Source organism: Ranitomeya imitator, chromosome 1 (genome assembly GCF_032444005.1).
Source record: "Ranitomeya imitator isolate aRanImi1 chromosome 1, aRanImi1.pri, whole genome shotgun sequence".
Classification (NCBI taxonomy): Eukaryota; Metazoa; Chordata; class Amphibia; order Anura; family Dendrobatidae; genus Ranitomeya; species Ranitomeya imitator.
In genome coordinates, this window is record NC_091282.1 from 5648571 (window position 1) to 5666983 (window position 18413).

Genomic DNA, 18413 nt, shown 5'->3' on the forward strand with positions numbered 1-18413 from the left:
GTTTCTGAGGGATGTTATTCTGGATTATCTCAATGAGAATAACTGTTTAACTCCATATCAGCATGGGTTTATGAGAAATCACTCCTGTCAAACCAATCTAATCAGTTTTTATGAAGAGGTAAGCTATAGACTGGACCACGGTGAGTCATTGGACGTGGTATATCTCGATTTTTCCAAAGCGTTTGATACCGTGCCGCACAAGAGGTTGGTACACAAAATGAGAATGCTTGGTCTGGGGGAAATTGTGTGTAAATGGGTTAGTAACTGGCTTAGTGATAGAAAGCAGAGGGTGGTTATAAATGGTATAGTCTCTAACTGGGTCGCTGTGACCAGTGGGGTACCGCAGGGGTCGGTATTGGGACCTGTTCTCTTCAACATATTCATTAATGATCTGGTAGAAGGTTTACACAGTAAAATATCGATATTTGCAGATGATACAAAACTATGTAAAGCAGTTAATACAAGAGAAGATAGTATTCTGCTACAGATGGATCTGGATAAGTTGGAAACTTGGGCTGAAAGGTGGCAGATGAGGTTTAACAAATGATAAATGTAAGGTTATACACATGGGAAGAGGGAATCAATATCACCATTACACACTGAACGGGAAACCACTGGGTAAATCTGACAGGGAGAAGGACTTGGGGATCCTAGTTAATGATAAACTTACCTGGAGCAGCCAGTGCCAGGCAGCAGCTGCCAAGGCAAACAGGATCATGGGGTGCATTAAAAGAGGTCTGGATACACATGATGAGAGCATTATACTGCCTCTGTACAAATCCCTAGTTAGACCGCACATGGAGTACTGTGTCCAGTTTTGGGCACCGGTGCTCAGGAAGGATATAATGGAACTAGAGAGAGTACAAAGGAGGGCAACAAAATTAATAAAGGGGATGGGAGAACTACAATACCCAGATAGATTAGCGAAATTAGGATTATTTAGTCTAGAAAAAAGACGACTGAGGGGCGATCTAATAACCATGTATAAGTATATAAGGGGACAATACAAATATCTCGCTGAGGATCTGTTTATACCAAGGAAGGTGACGGGCACAAGGGGGCATTCTTTGCGTCTGGAGGAGAGAAGGTTTTTCCACCAACATAGAAGAGGATTCTTTACTGTTAGGGCAGTGAGAATCTGGAATTGCTTGCCTGAGGAGGTGGTGATGGCGAACTCAGTCGAGGGGTTCAAGAGAGGCCTGGATGTCTTCCTGGAGCAGAACAATATTGTATCATACAATTATTAGGTTCTGTAGAAGGACGTAGATCTGGGTATTTATTATGATGGAATATAGGCTGAACTGGATGGACAAATGTCTTTTTTCGGCCTTACTAACTATGTTACTATGTTACTATGTTATATGTTTTGCATTATGCGGATTTGCACTTTATGTAACATCTGAACTCCTGGTAGCGCCTCCAACCTCTGGACGCTACGCTGACAAACACAGCAAACCTTCTTGCCACAGTCTGCATTGATGTGCCATCCTGGATGAGCTGCACTGCTTACACCTGCACTTCACAGAAGTTTGATTTACTTGGAGTCATATTCTGTTGTTTAAGTGTTCCCTTTTGTTTTTTGAGCAGTGTATATACCGTATGCGTGGCTTAATGATATTTACATTGAGAGTTGTCTCAATGTATATATCATTAAGCCACGCATACGCTATATACACTGCTCAAAAAAATAAAGGGAACACTTAAACAACAGAATATAACTCCAAGTAAAAAAAACTTCTGTGAAATCAAATTGTCCACTTAGGAATCAACACTGATTGACAATCAATTTCACATGCTGTTGTACGAATGGAATAGACAACAGATGGAAATTATTGGCAATTATCAAGACACCCTCAATAAAGGAGTGGTTCTGAAGGTGGGGACCTGTTGTGAATTCTGCTCTTGGGCTCCCTCTGGTGGTTATGAGTGGTAGTGCTGCGGTAGTTGGATCGCAGCATTTATCAGGTGTATCTATTTTTTGCAATTTGGGCTGGGCTATATAGCCTTGCTTGTTCCTTTAGTCAGTGCCAGTTGTCCATTGTTTTTGGATGATTCACATCCCTTCTGGTCTCTCCTGTTCGCTGTGCTTTTCTTCAAAGATAAGTCCTGGCTTTGTTTTTGCTGTCCACCTGCTGTGGACCTTATAGTTCTGTGCATTTTCATGTTTCGTCTTGTCCAGCTTTGTCTGTGAAGGATTTTTTGCAGCCTAGCTGTGTCTCTGGAGATGCAGATATACCCTCCATGTCTTTAGTCAGATGTGGTGATTTGTATTTTCTGTGGTGGATATTTTCTAGTGTTTTAATACTGACCGCATAGTACTCTGTTCTATCCTTTCTTTTTAGCTAGTATGGCCTCCTATGCTAAATCCTGATTTCATATCTGCGTATGTTATTTCCCTCTCCACTCACAGTCAATATTTGTGGGGGGCTGTCTATCCTTTGGGGATTTTCTCTGAGGCAAGATAGGTTTCCTGTTTCTGTCTTTAGGGGTAGTTAATTCTTAGGTTGTGTCGAGGGGTCTAGGGAGCGTTAGGTACCCCCCACGGCTACTTCTAGTTGCGCTGCCAAGTTCAGGGTTTGCGGTCAGTACAGGTGCCACCTTCTCCAGAGTACGTCTCATGCTGCTCCAAGGCCACCAGATCATAACAGGGACCACAGACCACATCTCAGTACCAATGCTTTCTGGCTGATGTTTTGGTCACTTTTGAATGTTGGTTGTGCTTTCACACTCGTGGTAGCATGAGACGGACTCTACAACCCACTCAAGTGGCTCAGGTAGTGCAGCTCATCCAGGATGGCTTATCAATGTGAGCTGTGGCAAGAAGGTTTGCTGTGTCTGTCAGCATAGTGTCTAGAGGCACTACCAGGAGACAGGTCAGTACACCAGGAGACGTGGAGGGGGCCGTAGGAGGGCAACAACCCAGCAGCAGGACCAGTACCTCGGCCTTTGTGCAAGGAGGAACAAGAGGAGCATTGCCAGAGCCCTGCAAAATGACCTACAGCAGGCCACAAATGTGTTTGTGTCTGTACAAATGGTTCGAAACGGACTCCAAGAGTATGGTCTGAGGGCCCGATGTCCTCAGATGGGGTTGTGCTCACAGCCCAACACTGTGCAGGATGTTTGGCATTTGCCACAGAACACCAGGATTGGCAAATTCGCCACTAGTGCCCTGTGCTCTTCACAGATGAAAGCAGGTTAACACTGATCACATGTGACAGACATGACAGTCTGGAGACGCCGTGGAGCGTGATCTGCTGCCTGCAACAATCTTCATCATGACCGGTTTGTCAGTGGGTCAGTAATGGTGTGGGGTTACATTTCTTTGGAGGGCCGCACAGCCCTCCATGTGCTCACCAGAGGTAGCCTGATTGCTATTAGGTACTGAGATGAGATCCTCAGACCCCTTGTGAGACCATATGCTGGTGCGGTTGGCCCTGGGTTCCTCCTAATGCAAGACAATGCCAGACCTCATGTGGCTGGAGTGTCAGCAGTTCCTGCACGATGAAGGCATTGAAGCTATGGACTGGCCCACCCGTTCCCAGACCGGAATCCAATTGAACACATCTGGGACATCATGTCTCGCTCCATCCACCAACGTCACGTTGCACCACAGACTGTCCAGGAGTTGGCGGATGCTTTAGTCCATGTCTGGGAGGAGATCCCTCAGGATACCATCCGCCGCCTCATCAGGAGCTTGCCTAGGTGTTGTACAGTAGGGAGGTCATACAGGCACGTGGAGGCCACACACACTACTGAGCATCTTTTCCTTGTCATGAGGCATTTCCACTGAAGTTGGATCAGCCTGTAACTTCATTTCCACTTTGATTTTGAGCATCATTCCAAATCCAGACCTTCATGGGATATTCATTTTGATTTACATTGATAATTGTTATGTTTTAATGTTATGAACACATTCCACTTTGTAATGAATAAAAATTTGCAACTGGAATATTTCATTCAGAGATATCTAGGATGTGGTGTTTTAGTGTTCCCTTAACAGCATCATAATACCAAACTTGCGGTGCAAAGCTTTCCAAACCAGTATCCAAATGGTTCCAATAATATAAGAAAAAAAGGAAAACAGCACACAAAAAAAATAGAGAAAAGTGGGCTTTAATGCCTGGACGGCGTGGCAACGTTTCGGATTTCCAATCCTTTTTCAAGGCTTGAAAAAGCATTGGAAATCCGAAACGTTGCCACGCCGTCCAGGCATTAAAGCCCACTTTTCTCTATTTTTTTTGTGTGCTGTTTTCCTTTTTTTCTTATATATATATATATATATATATAGTTATGTTCAACATTTTGTGATCGCTCAAGTTTTCCACTGCTTTTTATGGTATTTTTAAATATGTTTTCAACAAAAGTTATATTTTTAGCACATTTATAGCATGTGTCTCTCCATTAACCTTAGAATTAAGGCTCTCGGGTTGTGGTGTTAGGTATTATTCAGTAGACCCAGGGACATGCGCTATTGTTCATATGAGCCTTAATGCTGACTCTTGTTTTAGGTTGAATCGATGTTTGTTGAATGGCTGCTGATCACCTATTGCATCAGTGTCTGCAATCCTTTATGGGGGACAAAGATGCAGGTTAATTAAACAATCATTGTTTGTAAATTTGGTAAATGCCTGCCGACTACCTATGGTAGGAGACCCTGCAGCTTGTTCTGCAAACTTGAAGGACAAAATATGCAGATTAACTGAACACTCGAATAATGATGGATTACTTCCTCCCACCTCCCTGCAAACCTGTGGATAATGCTCTGAAGAACTTCTGTGGGTATGAAGGGGACCTCTACTTCTACAGAGAGACTCTAGAGGACAGCAACTAAGGCACCATGGCTCCAACCGGAGGAATACAGATTTGAGCCACTGCCCATCACTGAACCCATGGAAACATTTGGAGAGTCCAAGTTAGGACAATCAGGTCACCTGGCCACATACCTCAATGGATTCTGTCAGCTTCCTAAGCGTGCTGCTACCTCCTCTCCATCAAAAGTGGGGTGCTACTGGTTGAGGTAGTTGGCCTTGGAAGTTCTAAAGTCACATGTTCTAATTCCCAGAGAGCAAGCGAAATGGTGAGACTGTCATTTGTCCCATCTTATGTACTTGATGGGACTGTACTATATAATATTGACTGTTGGTGACCCAATCAAGTATTGTCACACTGTTTTACCCTCACCCTGTGTTGCCTGAGCAGTATTATACCCACGGGGAAGGAGCGTGCATTCAGTGGGATGAGCCCTGGTCCATGCGGTCTTCCTAAAGACAGCCGGGCCAGCGGACAAGACCACCCACTGACCCTCACGTATCCACCGACATCTGTACAAGGCATGCAATACAATATGCGGACACGTCCGTACAGGACACATCCAACGCGGTAAGTTATGTACAAGACACGCAATATAACACATGATGTCATTTACAGGACATACAATACCATCACGTACGTGGTTGAAGAAGTTCTGCAGCTGCTCGTTCGCCAGGTTAATACAAAGCTGCTCGAAGCGATTAACAACAAAGTTTTCAAAGCCAAAGATATCGAGGATCCCTAGAAATTAAGATGATCATTATCAATCCTCCTCATCCATATCCTCATTGCTATAGATATGACTGCAAATCTATAAGAAGTCTCATCATTAAACAAGAGCCTTCAATGTAACAAGTCATCTTGACATGGCCTCTGCAGCTGACCACTTCCCTTGGAAACAGATAATTAAGGAAAATCCCAACTGCTAGCAGATGTGAGGCAATCTTAGCTTGAATGCACAAGAATGCGGGAGGGGGAATGCAAATTTACAACAGGTAGAGTTAAAAGCCCCAGCTAAAAAGAAAACATAAAACCCTTTGTCTACTTTAAGGCCACGTGCACACGTTGAGAATTTGGTCAGTTTTTACCTCCGTATTGGTAAGCCAAAAGCAGGAGTGGGCGATAAATTCAGAAGTGGTGACGAGTTTCTACTATACTGAGCTGAAATTCCTAAACCCTTCATCCAATTTTAATGTGGATACCCTCAAATGAAAGCTGAAAGTCTGAACTTCAACTGCATCTGAATTGTTTTGTTTAAAATTCATTGTGGTGATGTCTATAACCAAAATTAGAAAAATGTTGTCTCTGTCCAAATATATATGGACCTAACTGTATATACAGTATACCATACACTCACTGCGCGTTCCCCAGTAACTGGCCTAGTAATGGAAGCAGCCGTGGTCTTGTCCAATTGTATAATTGTCCTGACGATTGGAGGCAGAGGAGTTGCGTTCCCCTGACAAAAAGGTAACAGCGAGTGGATCTGAGTGATCTCACTCGGCTGTGTATGCTGACACGCATCAATCCATCCTCATCATCCATATCCTAATCATCCACCTTACCGATCTCGTGCACTTGTGACCCGGCGATTACGCCCCCGGCGAGGAGATCATTCACCTTCGTCACGATCCAACCGAAGAGACGAGAGTAAACTACCCGAGCGATGGAGTCCCTGGCATCTACACAGAGAGAGTACAGGAGACTGAGCAGCCACACAACATTCATGTAACATACAGGGAACACAGGAGACTGAGCGGGCAATACATAGAATCCTAGAATGGTAGTTGGAAGGGACCCCCGGGTCATAGTGTCCAACCCCCTGCTCAAAGCAGGAGTCATTAAACCATCTCAGACAGGTGTCTGTCCAGCCTCTGTGTGAAGACTTCCATTGAAGGAGAACTCACTACCTCTCGTGGCCGCCTGTTCCACTCATTGATCACCCTCACTGTCAAAAAGTTTATCTAATATCTAATCTGTCTTCTCCATTTTAGTTTCAACCAATTACTTTCTCATGTTTCCATGTGCAGATGACAATAAAGATGACCCTTCTACAATGTGACAGCCCTTCAGATATTTGTAGACGGCTATTAAGTCTCCTCTTAGCCTTCTATTTGCAAGCTAAACATTCCCAGATCCTGTAACCGTTCCTCATAGGACATGCTTTACAGTCCGCTCACCATTCTGGTCGCTCTTCTCAGAACTTGCCCCAGTTTTTCAATGTCTTAAAAATGTGCCCAGAACTGGACACCGTATTCCAGATGAGGCCTGACCAAGGAGGAGTAGAGGGGGATAATGACTTCACGTGATCTAAGCTCTATGCTTCTCTTAATTCATCCTAGAACTGTGTTTGCCATTTTTGCTGCTGCATTCCACTGTTGACTCATGTGCAGTCTGTGATCTATTAGTATACCCAAGTCTTTCTCACACGTGCTGTTGCTTAGTTCTACTCCTCCCATTCTGTAGATGAAATTTTTGTGTTTGTTGCTCAGATGTAGAATCTTGCATTTCTCCCTGTTAAATAATCCTATTAGTTGCTGCTCATTGTTCAAGCTTATCTAGATCCTTCTGAATCCTTGCTCTGTCTTCTCTAGTGTTAGCTAACCCTCCTAGCTTTGTATCCTCTGCAAATTTGATTAATTTATCTTCAATTCCTTTATCTAAATCATTTATAAAAATATTGACCACCACTGGGCCAGGCAGAGTCTTGGGGACCCCACTTGTAACACTTTTCCAATTGGATGTACAACCATTTATTACCCGATCACTGAGCCAGCTATGAATCCACCTAACCTTGTCAATCCCATACTTGGCCATTATAAGGATAGTATGAGATACTTTATCAAACGCTTTCCCTACATAAAACACAGGAGACTGAGCGGAGGCACTACATACATGGAACATCCTACACCATCTATTGGCTGCTCCCTGCTCTCATTGATTATCACAGAGACCTTATGATCCGTCATTAGTCTCACATTTTCTTGGACCTGTCTAGTGGCAGTCACCGCTTGCCTCACCTTCCGCCTGCTGCTTGTTGTGCAGTCTCCGGATGGCTTCTCCGCGGGTCAGAGACGTCGTACAGGTCAGACAGCTCATAAGATCTTCAGGCTGCACTCCGAACTGACCCTGGAAATCAGCCGCAAAAACCAGCATAAAAAAAAGGAGGGGAGCAAAGCGATGCTGCCGAAAAGTGTGCAGGGCGTAGGCCACAGAGTGGGGCGCAGGTAGGAGCACATGGGGAGAGGCCGGAGAAGGACACAGGCTGCAGATTGGGGCGAAGGCAGAGGGGCAGAGGAAATGAGGAGACAGAGCGGGATGAGGACACAGGCCTCAGGGAAGAGCAGGTAGGGGCACAGTGAGCGAGGACACAGGCTGCAGAGAGGGGCAGGGGCTAGGCTTAAGGAGATGGACATGTTGCCCACGTTCCCCTTCGAAGAAACAAGTACAATGTTATCTGTAAGGCACATCACATTTCACATTACACCACTTGCTAGTAATACGGATAGTGCGCCCGGTTTGATAGAAGAGACCGATTTAATGTTTGGGACTAGCCCAGCATGGTAGGGGATAAGTTGAAAGGAATGTAACGATTTCCTGTCAGACTCAGATAGGAGTACATAGAAAGAAGACCTCCGGTCTGTTGCGAGTAGTGCCGCATTCTGGGGTGTCACTAAAGTGAGAGGAGACTGTAGGAAAGAGATAGCGAGATTTGGAGAAGAAGTGACAGACAGATCTACCGGAGCTTGTACTGGGAGAGGCCCAAAAGTTTATTACTCTTGAAAGTATCGGGTCTAGACAGGACCGGGAGTTCCAGAGCGTCAGCATTAGAGAATAGAAGTACTGGCTATCTACTATATAATTGTCTAAGGGTCACTTCAGTCTTTCTGTCTGTCTGTAACGGAAATCCTAAGTCGCTGATTGGTCGCAGCAAAACAGCCACGACCAATCAGCGATGGGCACAGTCCGGCGGCAAAATGGCCGCTCCTTCCTCCCCACAGCGAGTGCCCGCTCCATACTCCCCGCAGTCACCGCTCACACAGGGTTATTGGCAGCGTTAACGGACCGCGTTATGCCGCGGTGTAACGCACTCCATTAACGCTGCTATTAACCCTGTGTGACCAACTTTTTACTATTCATGCTGCCTATGCGGCATCAATAGTAAAAAGATCTAATGTTAAAAATAATAAACAAAATAAAAAATCATTATATTCTCACCTTCCGGATCCAGCCCAGGCCTTTCCCGCTCCTCGTGATGCTCCGGTTACCGCTCCATGGATTGCCATCTCGCGAGATGATGACATAGCGGTCTCGCGAGACCGCACATGAACATCTCGCAAGACCGCAACGCACTCTTGGGAGCGACGGGCACAGTCCGGCCGCTCTCTACTCCCCTGCACTCAGTGCCCCCTCTATACCCCCCCAGTCAGCGCCCGCCGCCCACATACCGTTGTAGCAGTCCGTTACACCGACTGCGTTACACCATAGCATAACGCGGTGTAACGCAGTCTGTTACCGCTGCTATTAACCCTGTGTGACGAACTTTTTACTATTGATGCTGCCTATGCGGCATCAATAGTAAAAAGATATAATGTTAAAAATAATTTAAAAAATTAAAAATCGTGATATTCTTACCTTCCGTTGCCTCCGTAGCAGCTTTTCCCGCAGCTTGCGATGCTCCGGCCCCACCGCTTCGCTGATTGGTCGCGACGCCATTGGCGTGGGATTTAAATTCCGCTTCACTGATTGGTCGCGACCAATCAGCGACATTGGCGCAGGATCTAATGTTAAAAATAATAATAAAAAAAAAAACAAACCATTATATACTCTGGATCCAGCCCAGGCCTTTCCCGCTCCTCGCGATGCTCCGGTGACCGGTCCATGCATTGCGGTCTTGCGAGATGATGACGTAGCGGTCTCATGAGACTCTTGGGACCGGAGCGTCGCGAGGAGCATCGGTAAACGCCTCTGCTGGATCCGGGGGGCGACGGAAGGTGAGAATAGAACTTTTTTTTTTTTTTTATTCTTTTTTTTAACAAATATATGGTGCCCACATTGCTATATACGTGGGCTGTGTTATATACTACGTGGCTGGGCAATATACTACGTGGGCGGGCAATATGCTACGTGGCTGGGCAATATACTACGTGACTGGGCAATATACTACATGGCTGGGCAATATACTACGTGGCTGGGCAATATACTATGTGGGCGGGCAATATACTACGTGGGCTGTGCTATATACTACGTGGGCTGTGCTACATACTACGTGGGCTGTGCTACATACTACGTGGGCTATGCTATATACTACGTGGGCTGTGCTATATACTATGTGGGCTGTGCTACATACTACGTGGGCTGTGCTATATACTACGTGGGCTGTGCTATATACTACGTGGGCTGTGCTATATACTACGCGGATGGGCTATATACTACATGGGCTGTGCTATTTCCTATGTGGCTGTGATCTATACTACGTGGCTGTGCTATATACTACGTGGCTGTGCTATATACTACGTGGGCTGTGCTATATACTTCATGGGCTGTGCTATTTCCTATGTGGCTGTGATCTATACTACATGGGCTGTGCTATATACTACGTGGGCTGTGCTATATACTACGTGGGCTGTGCTATATACTTCATGGGCTGTGTTATATACTACGTGGCTGTGCTATATATGACATGGGATGTGTTATATACTACGTGGGCTGTGTTATACGCTACTTGGATGTGCTTTATTTCTCTGCTGTATCTGTGCATCATGAATCGTGGGATGTGTTAAAGAGGGGGACCCACTGAGACGCTTTCACCCGCGGCCCTCAAAAACCTGGAGCCAGCCCTGGCTTCACTGACGGCGTGACCAAACAGCGACAGTCGCAGTCTGCCTGCGAATTGGCGCGGAATTTGAACCACGCTTCGCTAATTGGTCGCGGCCAGCCTAATCCTGTGTATAAATTGCATTATTCTGAAAACTTCATAAACAAACTACATACATATTCTAGAATACCCGATGCGCTAGAATCGGGACACCATCTAGTACTGGTAATATCATTCCCTACATGGGAAAGAACCACCCTGGGGCGAGTAGGGAACTCCTGTAGAGAAGGAACGTACTGTTAAAACTGGGTTGTGGTGACGTAATAAGAAACAGTCGCCATAGAGAGCAATAGAGAAGTGAAGGAAACTGTGGAAAATGCTTCATGTTGTAAAGGAAACGTTCACAAGATGATGTACCCGCTATGTCTTCCCTATATGCCCCCTACCGAGGTGCCGTTCAGTAAAGAGTTTCTCACTAGTCTTATTAGGGGACACAACCATGGGAAAGTCTGGAGGCTGACACTTCTAGCCATTCAATAAAATGGGCTCCTCCCAGCAGGTTGTACCTCGCCTGCTGGAGCGAGACTTCCTCAGTGTAGTGTCGGTTGGAGGCAACGTCCATCTCAGACCTGCCGTAGGGTAGGCGCTAACCAGATGGATGTCTCAGGGTAACAGAGTGTAATTGTGCACTCTGCTTCACCCTCACAGCGACGCACAGTACAGGCTGTAATTCCTCAGTCCACATCCTCTCACGTCGGTGTGGCCAGACCAACATGCCTGGACATAGTTGGTACAGGTACTGGGGTGGAGGTCAGTAAGCTGCCCCACATAGCCGCAGGCATAGAGCAGAAGATAAGGGGATCCGGAGCTTCTGAACAGGTAGGTATAACCCTATTGAAAGTCTGTTTCCTCCCTCCTCCATGGTCCTAGGGTGGTGGAGCACAGGAACACCTCAGCGTCATCCTCCTTGTGGGTTAGGAAACTCATAGATACAGAATCCGGCATTCCTGGCAGGCTGGTGGCTGATTCTAGGCACTAACAGCTTTTGTGCCACGGTTTAGTTCTCCATTTTTCTTTCTGCATCACTCTTAATGTCTGAGTCTAGAGAGGACCGTGAACACCCATTAGCCAAGTCTGCACTTGTCTCTTATTATGCTTGTGTGACTTGTAATAGTACGTTTTCCACCAGTCAGTCTGTGGTCTACTGTACTGTCTGTGCCCCTCCTGTTCCTTGCTGGTAGCCGCACAGGTGAAAGCTCAGAAGAATATAGGCCTTACTGCCAGGGTTCATGATTCAGTCTAGCTGAACAAACCTTGGTGTCCAGGACCTTGGTTACGATGGAATGATCACTGGAGACTACAGCCACCCGGGGAGCTTGGATCACCACAGTGATCGGATCCTCCAGCCACCCCATAGCAATATGGCCAGTCATGAAAGTGGTCCAGATAGATGCGAGATACTTCCATATCCTAGTCACTTTCACAGTGGAAGCTATTATATCCCTTTTACCCTTCTCAGAGGATTTAATCCCTCAGCACTCAGAGTCCAGTTCAGAATCCATCCTGGGTCCATATCAGTTGGGGAAACTAAGGCAAGCTGAACAGATAGGTGTCGGCAGTGGACGCCTCTCGGGAAGTGACAACTGGGCCACCCGTTCTTGTTACTGAAACAGGTTTCTTTAGGAGTAAGCACGTGGCTGGACCCTTTTCTAAAATTGTGGCATTCACAGAGATGTTGCAGAAAGCATGGGAACAACCAGACTCCACCGGTGGTAGAAACTCTTGTTTATCCAAAGTGACCACTATTCCTCTTGCAGAGATTCTGGCGCTGGGTTCTCAAGGCGGTAATATCATCGGCTAGGCATTTGCGAAAAAGTTTGTTGGCTGGTTCCCAGGATCGGGAATTAGCAGATCACTGATCAAATTGCACAGGCGGCGAAGTATCTGTTCAGCATCCTTGGATGTGGTGGAGTGCTCTGTTCAGGTGGCAAGTAGTTAAGAGTATGCTTTGCCTCAAGGTATGGAGGGCGAACTTAGCTTAAAAAAAAAAAATCTTTGCCGGGTCTACCTTTCCAAGCCTTTCTAAGGGTGTTGCTTATTTGGGACCAGGTAAGACAAGATTATTTAAGATGCAACAGGCGGTTGCATGGCCTTACAGGTCTGTCCCTTTTACTAGTTTCGTGCACCGGAAGAGTCAAGTCAGCAGGTTAAACTGAAGGTCTCCCAGAAGAGCTACCTTTAGAGCAACATCCGCCAGATGCCTGTTATGAAAGGTAATTCAGTACCACAATGGACATAGAGGTCAGCGCACATACAGTGACCTGGCAATAACCCAAAAAACAAGAACGAGCTCTGAGACGTGGGAACTCTGTTGACCGCAATCCCTAATCCTCTCCAACCACACTAAAGGCAGCCGTGGATTGCGCCTAACGCTCCCTATGCAACTCGGCACGGCCTGAGAAACTAGCTAGCCTGAAGATAGAAAATAAGCCTACCTTGCCTCAGAGAAATACCCCAAAGGAAAAGGCAGCCCCCACATATAATGACTGAGTTAAGATGAAAAGACAAACGTAGAGATGAAATAGATTTAGCAAAGTGAGGCCCAACTTTCTGAACAGAGCGAGGATAGGAAAGGTAACTTTGCGGTCAACACAAAACCCTACAAAAACCACGCAAAGGGGGCAAAAAGACCCTCCGTACCGAACTAACGTCACGGAGGTACACCCTCTGCGTCCCAGAGCTTCCAGCAAGCAGAAAAAAACAAATTGACAAGCTGGACAGAAAAAAACAGCAAACAAATAGCAAAGAGGAACTTAGCTATGCAGAGCAGCAGGCCACAGGAACGATACAGGAGGAAACAGGTACAATACTAGAACATTGACTGGAGGCCAGGATCAAAGCACTAGGTGGAGTTAAATAGAGCAGCACCTAACGACTTCACCACATCACCTGAGGAAGGAAACTCAGAAGCCGCAGTACCACTTTCCTCCACCAACGGAAGCTCACAGAGAGAACCAGCCGAAGTACCACCTGTGACCACAGGAGGGAGCTCTGCCACAGAATTCACAACAGATGCCCTTCTGGGTCAAGAGGTAGGCCATTTGGGTCCAGAGGTGGTGGGATAGTTGATGCTTCACAGGTGGCCCCAATTCTGGGTTTCTTCCCGGGTGGGTGGCCGCCTCCTGCTTTTTCAGGAGCCATGGCTGGGGCAGTCAGTGATCTTTGGCTTTTGAAGATGCGATTTTGAGAACAGCAGGTCTGGCTGAACCAGTCATCCAGACTATGATTAGAGCTTGGAAGCCATCCTAATTGCGAGTCTACCATCATTACGGAGGACTTATTTTCACCGGTGTGAGTCTACCAGTACTTCACCTATAGTTTTTTGTTTCTCAGTGCTGCTCTCCTTAGAGTCCGGCTTGGAAGCGCATTGGCGCTTAATTCCTTCAAGGGTCAGGCATCTTCCTTGTTTCACAGGGATTTAGAATCTTTACCCCATGTTAAGACTTTTCTCCAGGGGGTGGGATATGTTAGGCCACCATGTCTGGCCCCTTGGGACCGGAATCTTGTTTTAGAGGCTCTTCAGTCTCCTCCTGTTGAGCCAATCACAGAGATCTCTGCGCTATTAACTTTCTTATAAGGTAGCTTTCCTTCTAGCCATTACTTATATTAAAAGGGTCTCGGAGCTTGCGGCGCCCTTTACCTTATTCTTCATAAGTATAGGGTAGTGTTGAGGCCAGTTCCATCTTTTCTTTTGAAGGTGATTTTGAGCTTTCACCTTAATGAAGCTTTTGTCCGCCACCATCTCATCCTAGGGAGAAGGCTCTGCACAGCTTAGACGTTGTTAGAGCCGTAAGATATAATTTATTGACCACCACCTCATGTAATCGTTCCGATTCCTTGTTTGTTACACCACTGGACCCTTGTAAAGGTCAGGTGGCTTCTGGATCAAGTCTGCTAGTATCCAGGCTTACAAGGCCAAGATGGCCCATCTAGGATAAGGGCGCACTCTACGTCGGCGGTGGGAGCTTCATGGGCGGTTCGGGTTTGCAGCACTGTAAAGCAGCTACTTGGGGGATCGGTGCATACTTTTTTTTTTTTTTTCCATTTTTAAGTATTTCAGGGTCCACACTTTTGTCTCGGCAGATGAAAACCTTGGTAGGAAGATCTTGCAGGTGGTAGAAGCTCCGACATCCACTCAAGTTATGGGTGAAGATCAGCTAGTAACGGTATGAGGTTTAATACTATCCCATCCTAGAAACAGCTTTAGGACCTCCCATGATTCTGTGAGCCCAGATAAGACAAACAAGAAATAAATTATTATATATATAAAAAATTTTTTTACTTATGGTAAAGTCCGTTGCTCGTAGTCTTCATTGAGGGACACAGCTCTGTCCCTTCAATGCTCGGTTGGGGGTACAGTAGGGTTATTTGCCTTCATTCTGACCTTTCCTCCTCCTACTACCTTCTCACATAACTGAGGAAGCCTGACTCGCCCACAACTATCGCCCCGTGCCACGTTATAAGGTCACAAAGCGGACGTTGACACAAGCACCGGAGTGGGGTGGAAGGAATGGGGCCACGGAGCAGTACCCAGGGGGCCATGTGAGCTTATAAATGGAATATACTCAGGACTTCCAACCAGTAGCGTGTCCAGAGCACCTTTGTGAACAGAATGGCCCATCATCTACCCTCCTCCATTCACACATACCAACTATCCCTTACTGCCCACAACAACCTCTCCCATTGTCTGCCTACAACTGCTGAGATTGTCGTAGACACATGGAGCCAGGGACAGGAGGAATCAGGGGCCGTGGAGAAACCCCAGGGTAGTCACCATGGTTGTGGGCAATGTGTTAGGGCCCCGAATGTTCTGCCTGATCTGTATTGTACCGTACAGCGACCACCATCAGTAATGCCCCCAATACTCACTGCAGTGGCCTTCAGCCAGCCCATGGAGGCGGCATCCACAGTCACACCACCGGCCTCCTCCGGATCAAATACAATGTTGCCCAGAGACAAAATCCCTGAGAGAACGATCTTCAGATCCAGCTCCTCCTGCCAAGTGACAAGAGGCAGAACGTTACACCACGGGGGCACATACATATATCCGCTCGCTATCACATGTTCTTCAATGAAAAGCATCTACGTCTATGTCCCCAAGACAACACTTCCTGTACCTGTGATCATAACAGCCAATCACAGCAAGCTTTACTGTGTACGCTTGCACTGGGAAGCTGCACCCTTATTGGCCGAAATGTGTCACCTTGTGCATAACACTTGGGGTCACAATATACAATTTGCCGGTGGGGATGTCTGCCCAGACGCCATGCTGGAAGCACGGCCCTGTACGCCGGCCATAGGCGGGAAGCACGGCCCCGGACGGACGCCACAGGTGGGAAGCATGGCCACAGACGCCACAGGGCACATGCGGGACGCACGTCCCAGGACGCCACAGGTGGAAAGCACGTTCTAGGACGCCACAGGCCACATGCAGGAAGCACATCCTAGGATGCCACATGCCGGAAGCACGGCCCCGAATGATGAAGACAGGCATGAAGCACGGCACCGGATGCCACAGGGCACAGGCAGGAAGCACGGCCCAGGACACCACAGGCGGGAAGCACGGCCCTGTACGCCGGCCACTGGCGGGAAGCACGGCCCCGGACGCCACAGGGCACAGGTGGGAAGCACGTCCCAGGACGCCACAAGCGGGAAGCACGGCCCAGGACGCCACAGGGCACATACAGGAAGCACATCCTAGGATGCCACATGCAGGAAACACATCCTAGGATGCCACATGCCGGAAGCACGGCCCCGAATGATGAAGACAGGCATGAAGCACGGCACCGAATGCCACAGGCAGGAAGCACGGCCCCGCACTATACACACTGTATGATGGGGATCTGTACCAAAGTCGGGATCCTGCAGGAACTGACCTGATTGTGGAATCCCACCATACGCAGCGCGTTACACAAGGTCTGGTATCCGTCACTCCAGCATCTGGTGTCCGCATCCTCCCATCCCCGACCAATGTATCTACAGGATGAAGAACAGATCACGTGCACCATTAATCATCAGCACCCCCCAACACCACCGAGTGATGCCAAAGGGGGAAGGATAAGCTCAGGCCGTGTCAGCAGCACGAGTGAGTGTACAGACGGAGCAGAGATCCTACTGTGCACGGCTGAGAAGAGATAGCAACAGTATTGGGAAGGATTCTCCACAGTCACAGTGTATGAAGACAAGGGAGATACTGACCGATCACACCAAGATCTTGGCCAACATGAGCCTCCATACAGCAGCACATGTGGTTCTCACCTGTACATGGAGGGCAGCAGGAGGCCGTACACTTCCCTCTCCTCCTTGGGGCACCCAAACAGCATGTAGTAGAAGACATGGAAGTTCCTCTCACCCGGATCCTGGTGAGACACCCGCGACTTTTCCAAAAGATACTCGTTAATCTTCGCTCCCCATACTACAAGAAAGAGGGGGACAACAAGTCACAGTGACTGCACCAGCAGAATAGTGAGTGCAGCTCTGGAGTATAAGGCTATGTTCACACGTTCCTGATTTCCCTCCTTTTTTTTCAGGACTAAAAACCGCAGCTCTTGGCAGAACACGCAGGTCCTTTTTTGGTGCTTTTTTGGTGCGTTTTTTGATGCGTTTTTTGATGCAGTTTTCTATGCAGAGTCTGTGTGTTTTCTAGGAAGTTTTTTAGGGTTAAAATGGCTGAAAATACCCTAACCCTAGCCCTAACCCTACCCCTACCCCTATTCTAACCTTAGTGGAAAAAAAAAAAATTCTTAATTTTTTTATTGTCCCTATCTATGGGGGTGACAAAGGGGGGGGGTCATTTACTATTTTTTTTATTTTGATCACCGATAGGTTATATCTCAGTGATCAAAATGCACTTTGGAACGAATCTGCCGGCCGATTCGGCGGGCGCACTGCGCATGCGCCCGCCATTTTGCAAGATGGCGGCGCCCAGGGAGAAGACGGCCGGACGGACACCAGGAGGCCGGGTAAGTATAAGGGGGGGGGGGATGAGGGCACGGGGGGGGGCGTCGGAGCACGGGGGGGGGGGGGGGGCGTCGGAGCACGGGGGGGGTGGCATCGGAGCATGGGGGGGTGGGATTGGGGCACGGGGGGGGGGCAGCCACACTGCAGCGGTTCTGCACCACAAACTGCAGAAAACCCGCAGATATTTTTTTCATCTGCGGGTTTTACTGCGGGTTTGACCTCACAATGGAGGTCTATGGGTGCAGAACCGCTGGAGTTCCACAAAAAGAAGTGACCGCGGCTATTCAGCGCGGCTTTTTTCGCGATTTTCCGCAATGTGGGCACAGCAGTTCCTGTTTTCCATAGGGTACATTGTAATGTACCCTGCATGGAAAACAGCTGCGGACCCGCAGCGGGAAAATCGCGGCGATTCCACATGAAAAAAAGGATGGTGTGAACATGGCCTAATACAGGATGTAACTCAGGATCAGTAATGTAATGTATGTACACAGTGACTGCACCAGCAGAATAGTGAGTGCAGCTCTGGAGTGTAATACAGGATGTAACTCAGGATCAGTAATGTAATGTATGTACACAGTGACTGCACCAGCAGAATAGTGAGTGCAGCTCTGGAGTGTAATACAGGATGTAACTCAGGATCAGTAATGTAATATATGTACACAGTGACTGCACCAGCAGAATAGTGAGTGCAGCTCTGGGGTATAATACAGGATGTAACTCAGGATTAGTAATGTAATGTATGTACACAGTGACTGCGCCAGCAGAATAG

General features: G+C 47.4%; 1 protein-coding gene across 4 annotated transcripts in view; it reads right to left on the bottom strand.

Moving 5' to 3' along the window:
• Positions 1 to 18413, bottom strand: part of LOC138658052 (myosin-IIIb-like) — a 167235-nt gene that overhangs the window by 70287 nt on the left and 78535 nt on the right. For all 4 annotated transcript variants that reach the window (XM_069745634.1, XM_069745640.1, XM_069745625.1 and 1 more), the window contains 6 exons: positions 16943 to 17099; positions 16561 to 16660; positions 15554 to 15679; positions 7827 to 7935; positions 6372 to 6488; positions 5450 to 5550 (listed from right to left, as the gene is read on the bottom strand). In XM_069745634.1, the coding sequence (XP_069601735.1) occupies positions 5450 to 5550; positions 6372 to 6488; positions 7827 to 7935; positions 15554 to 15679; positions 16561 to 16660; positions 16943 to 17099 (710 nt within the window). The remainder of the gene's footprint in view (positions 1 to 5449; positions 5551 to 6371; positions 6489 to 7826; positions 7936 to 15553; positions 15680 to 16560; positions 16661 to 16942; positions 17100 to 18413) is intronic.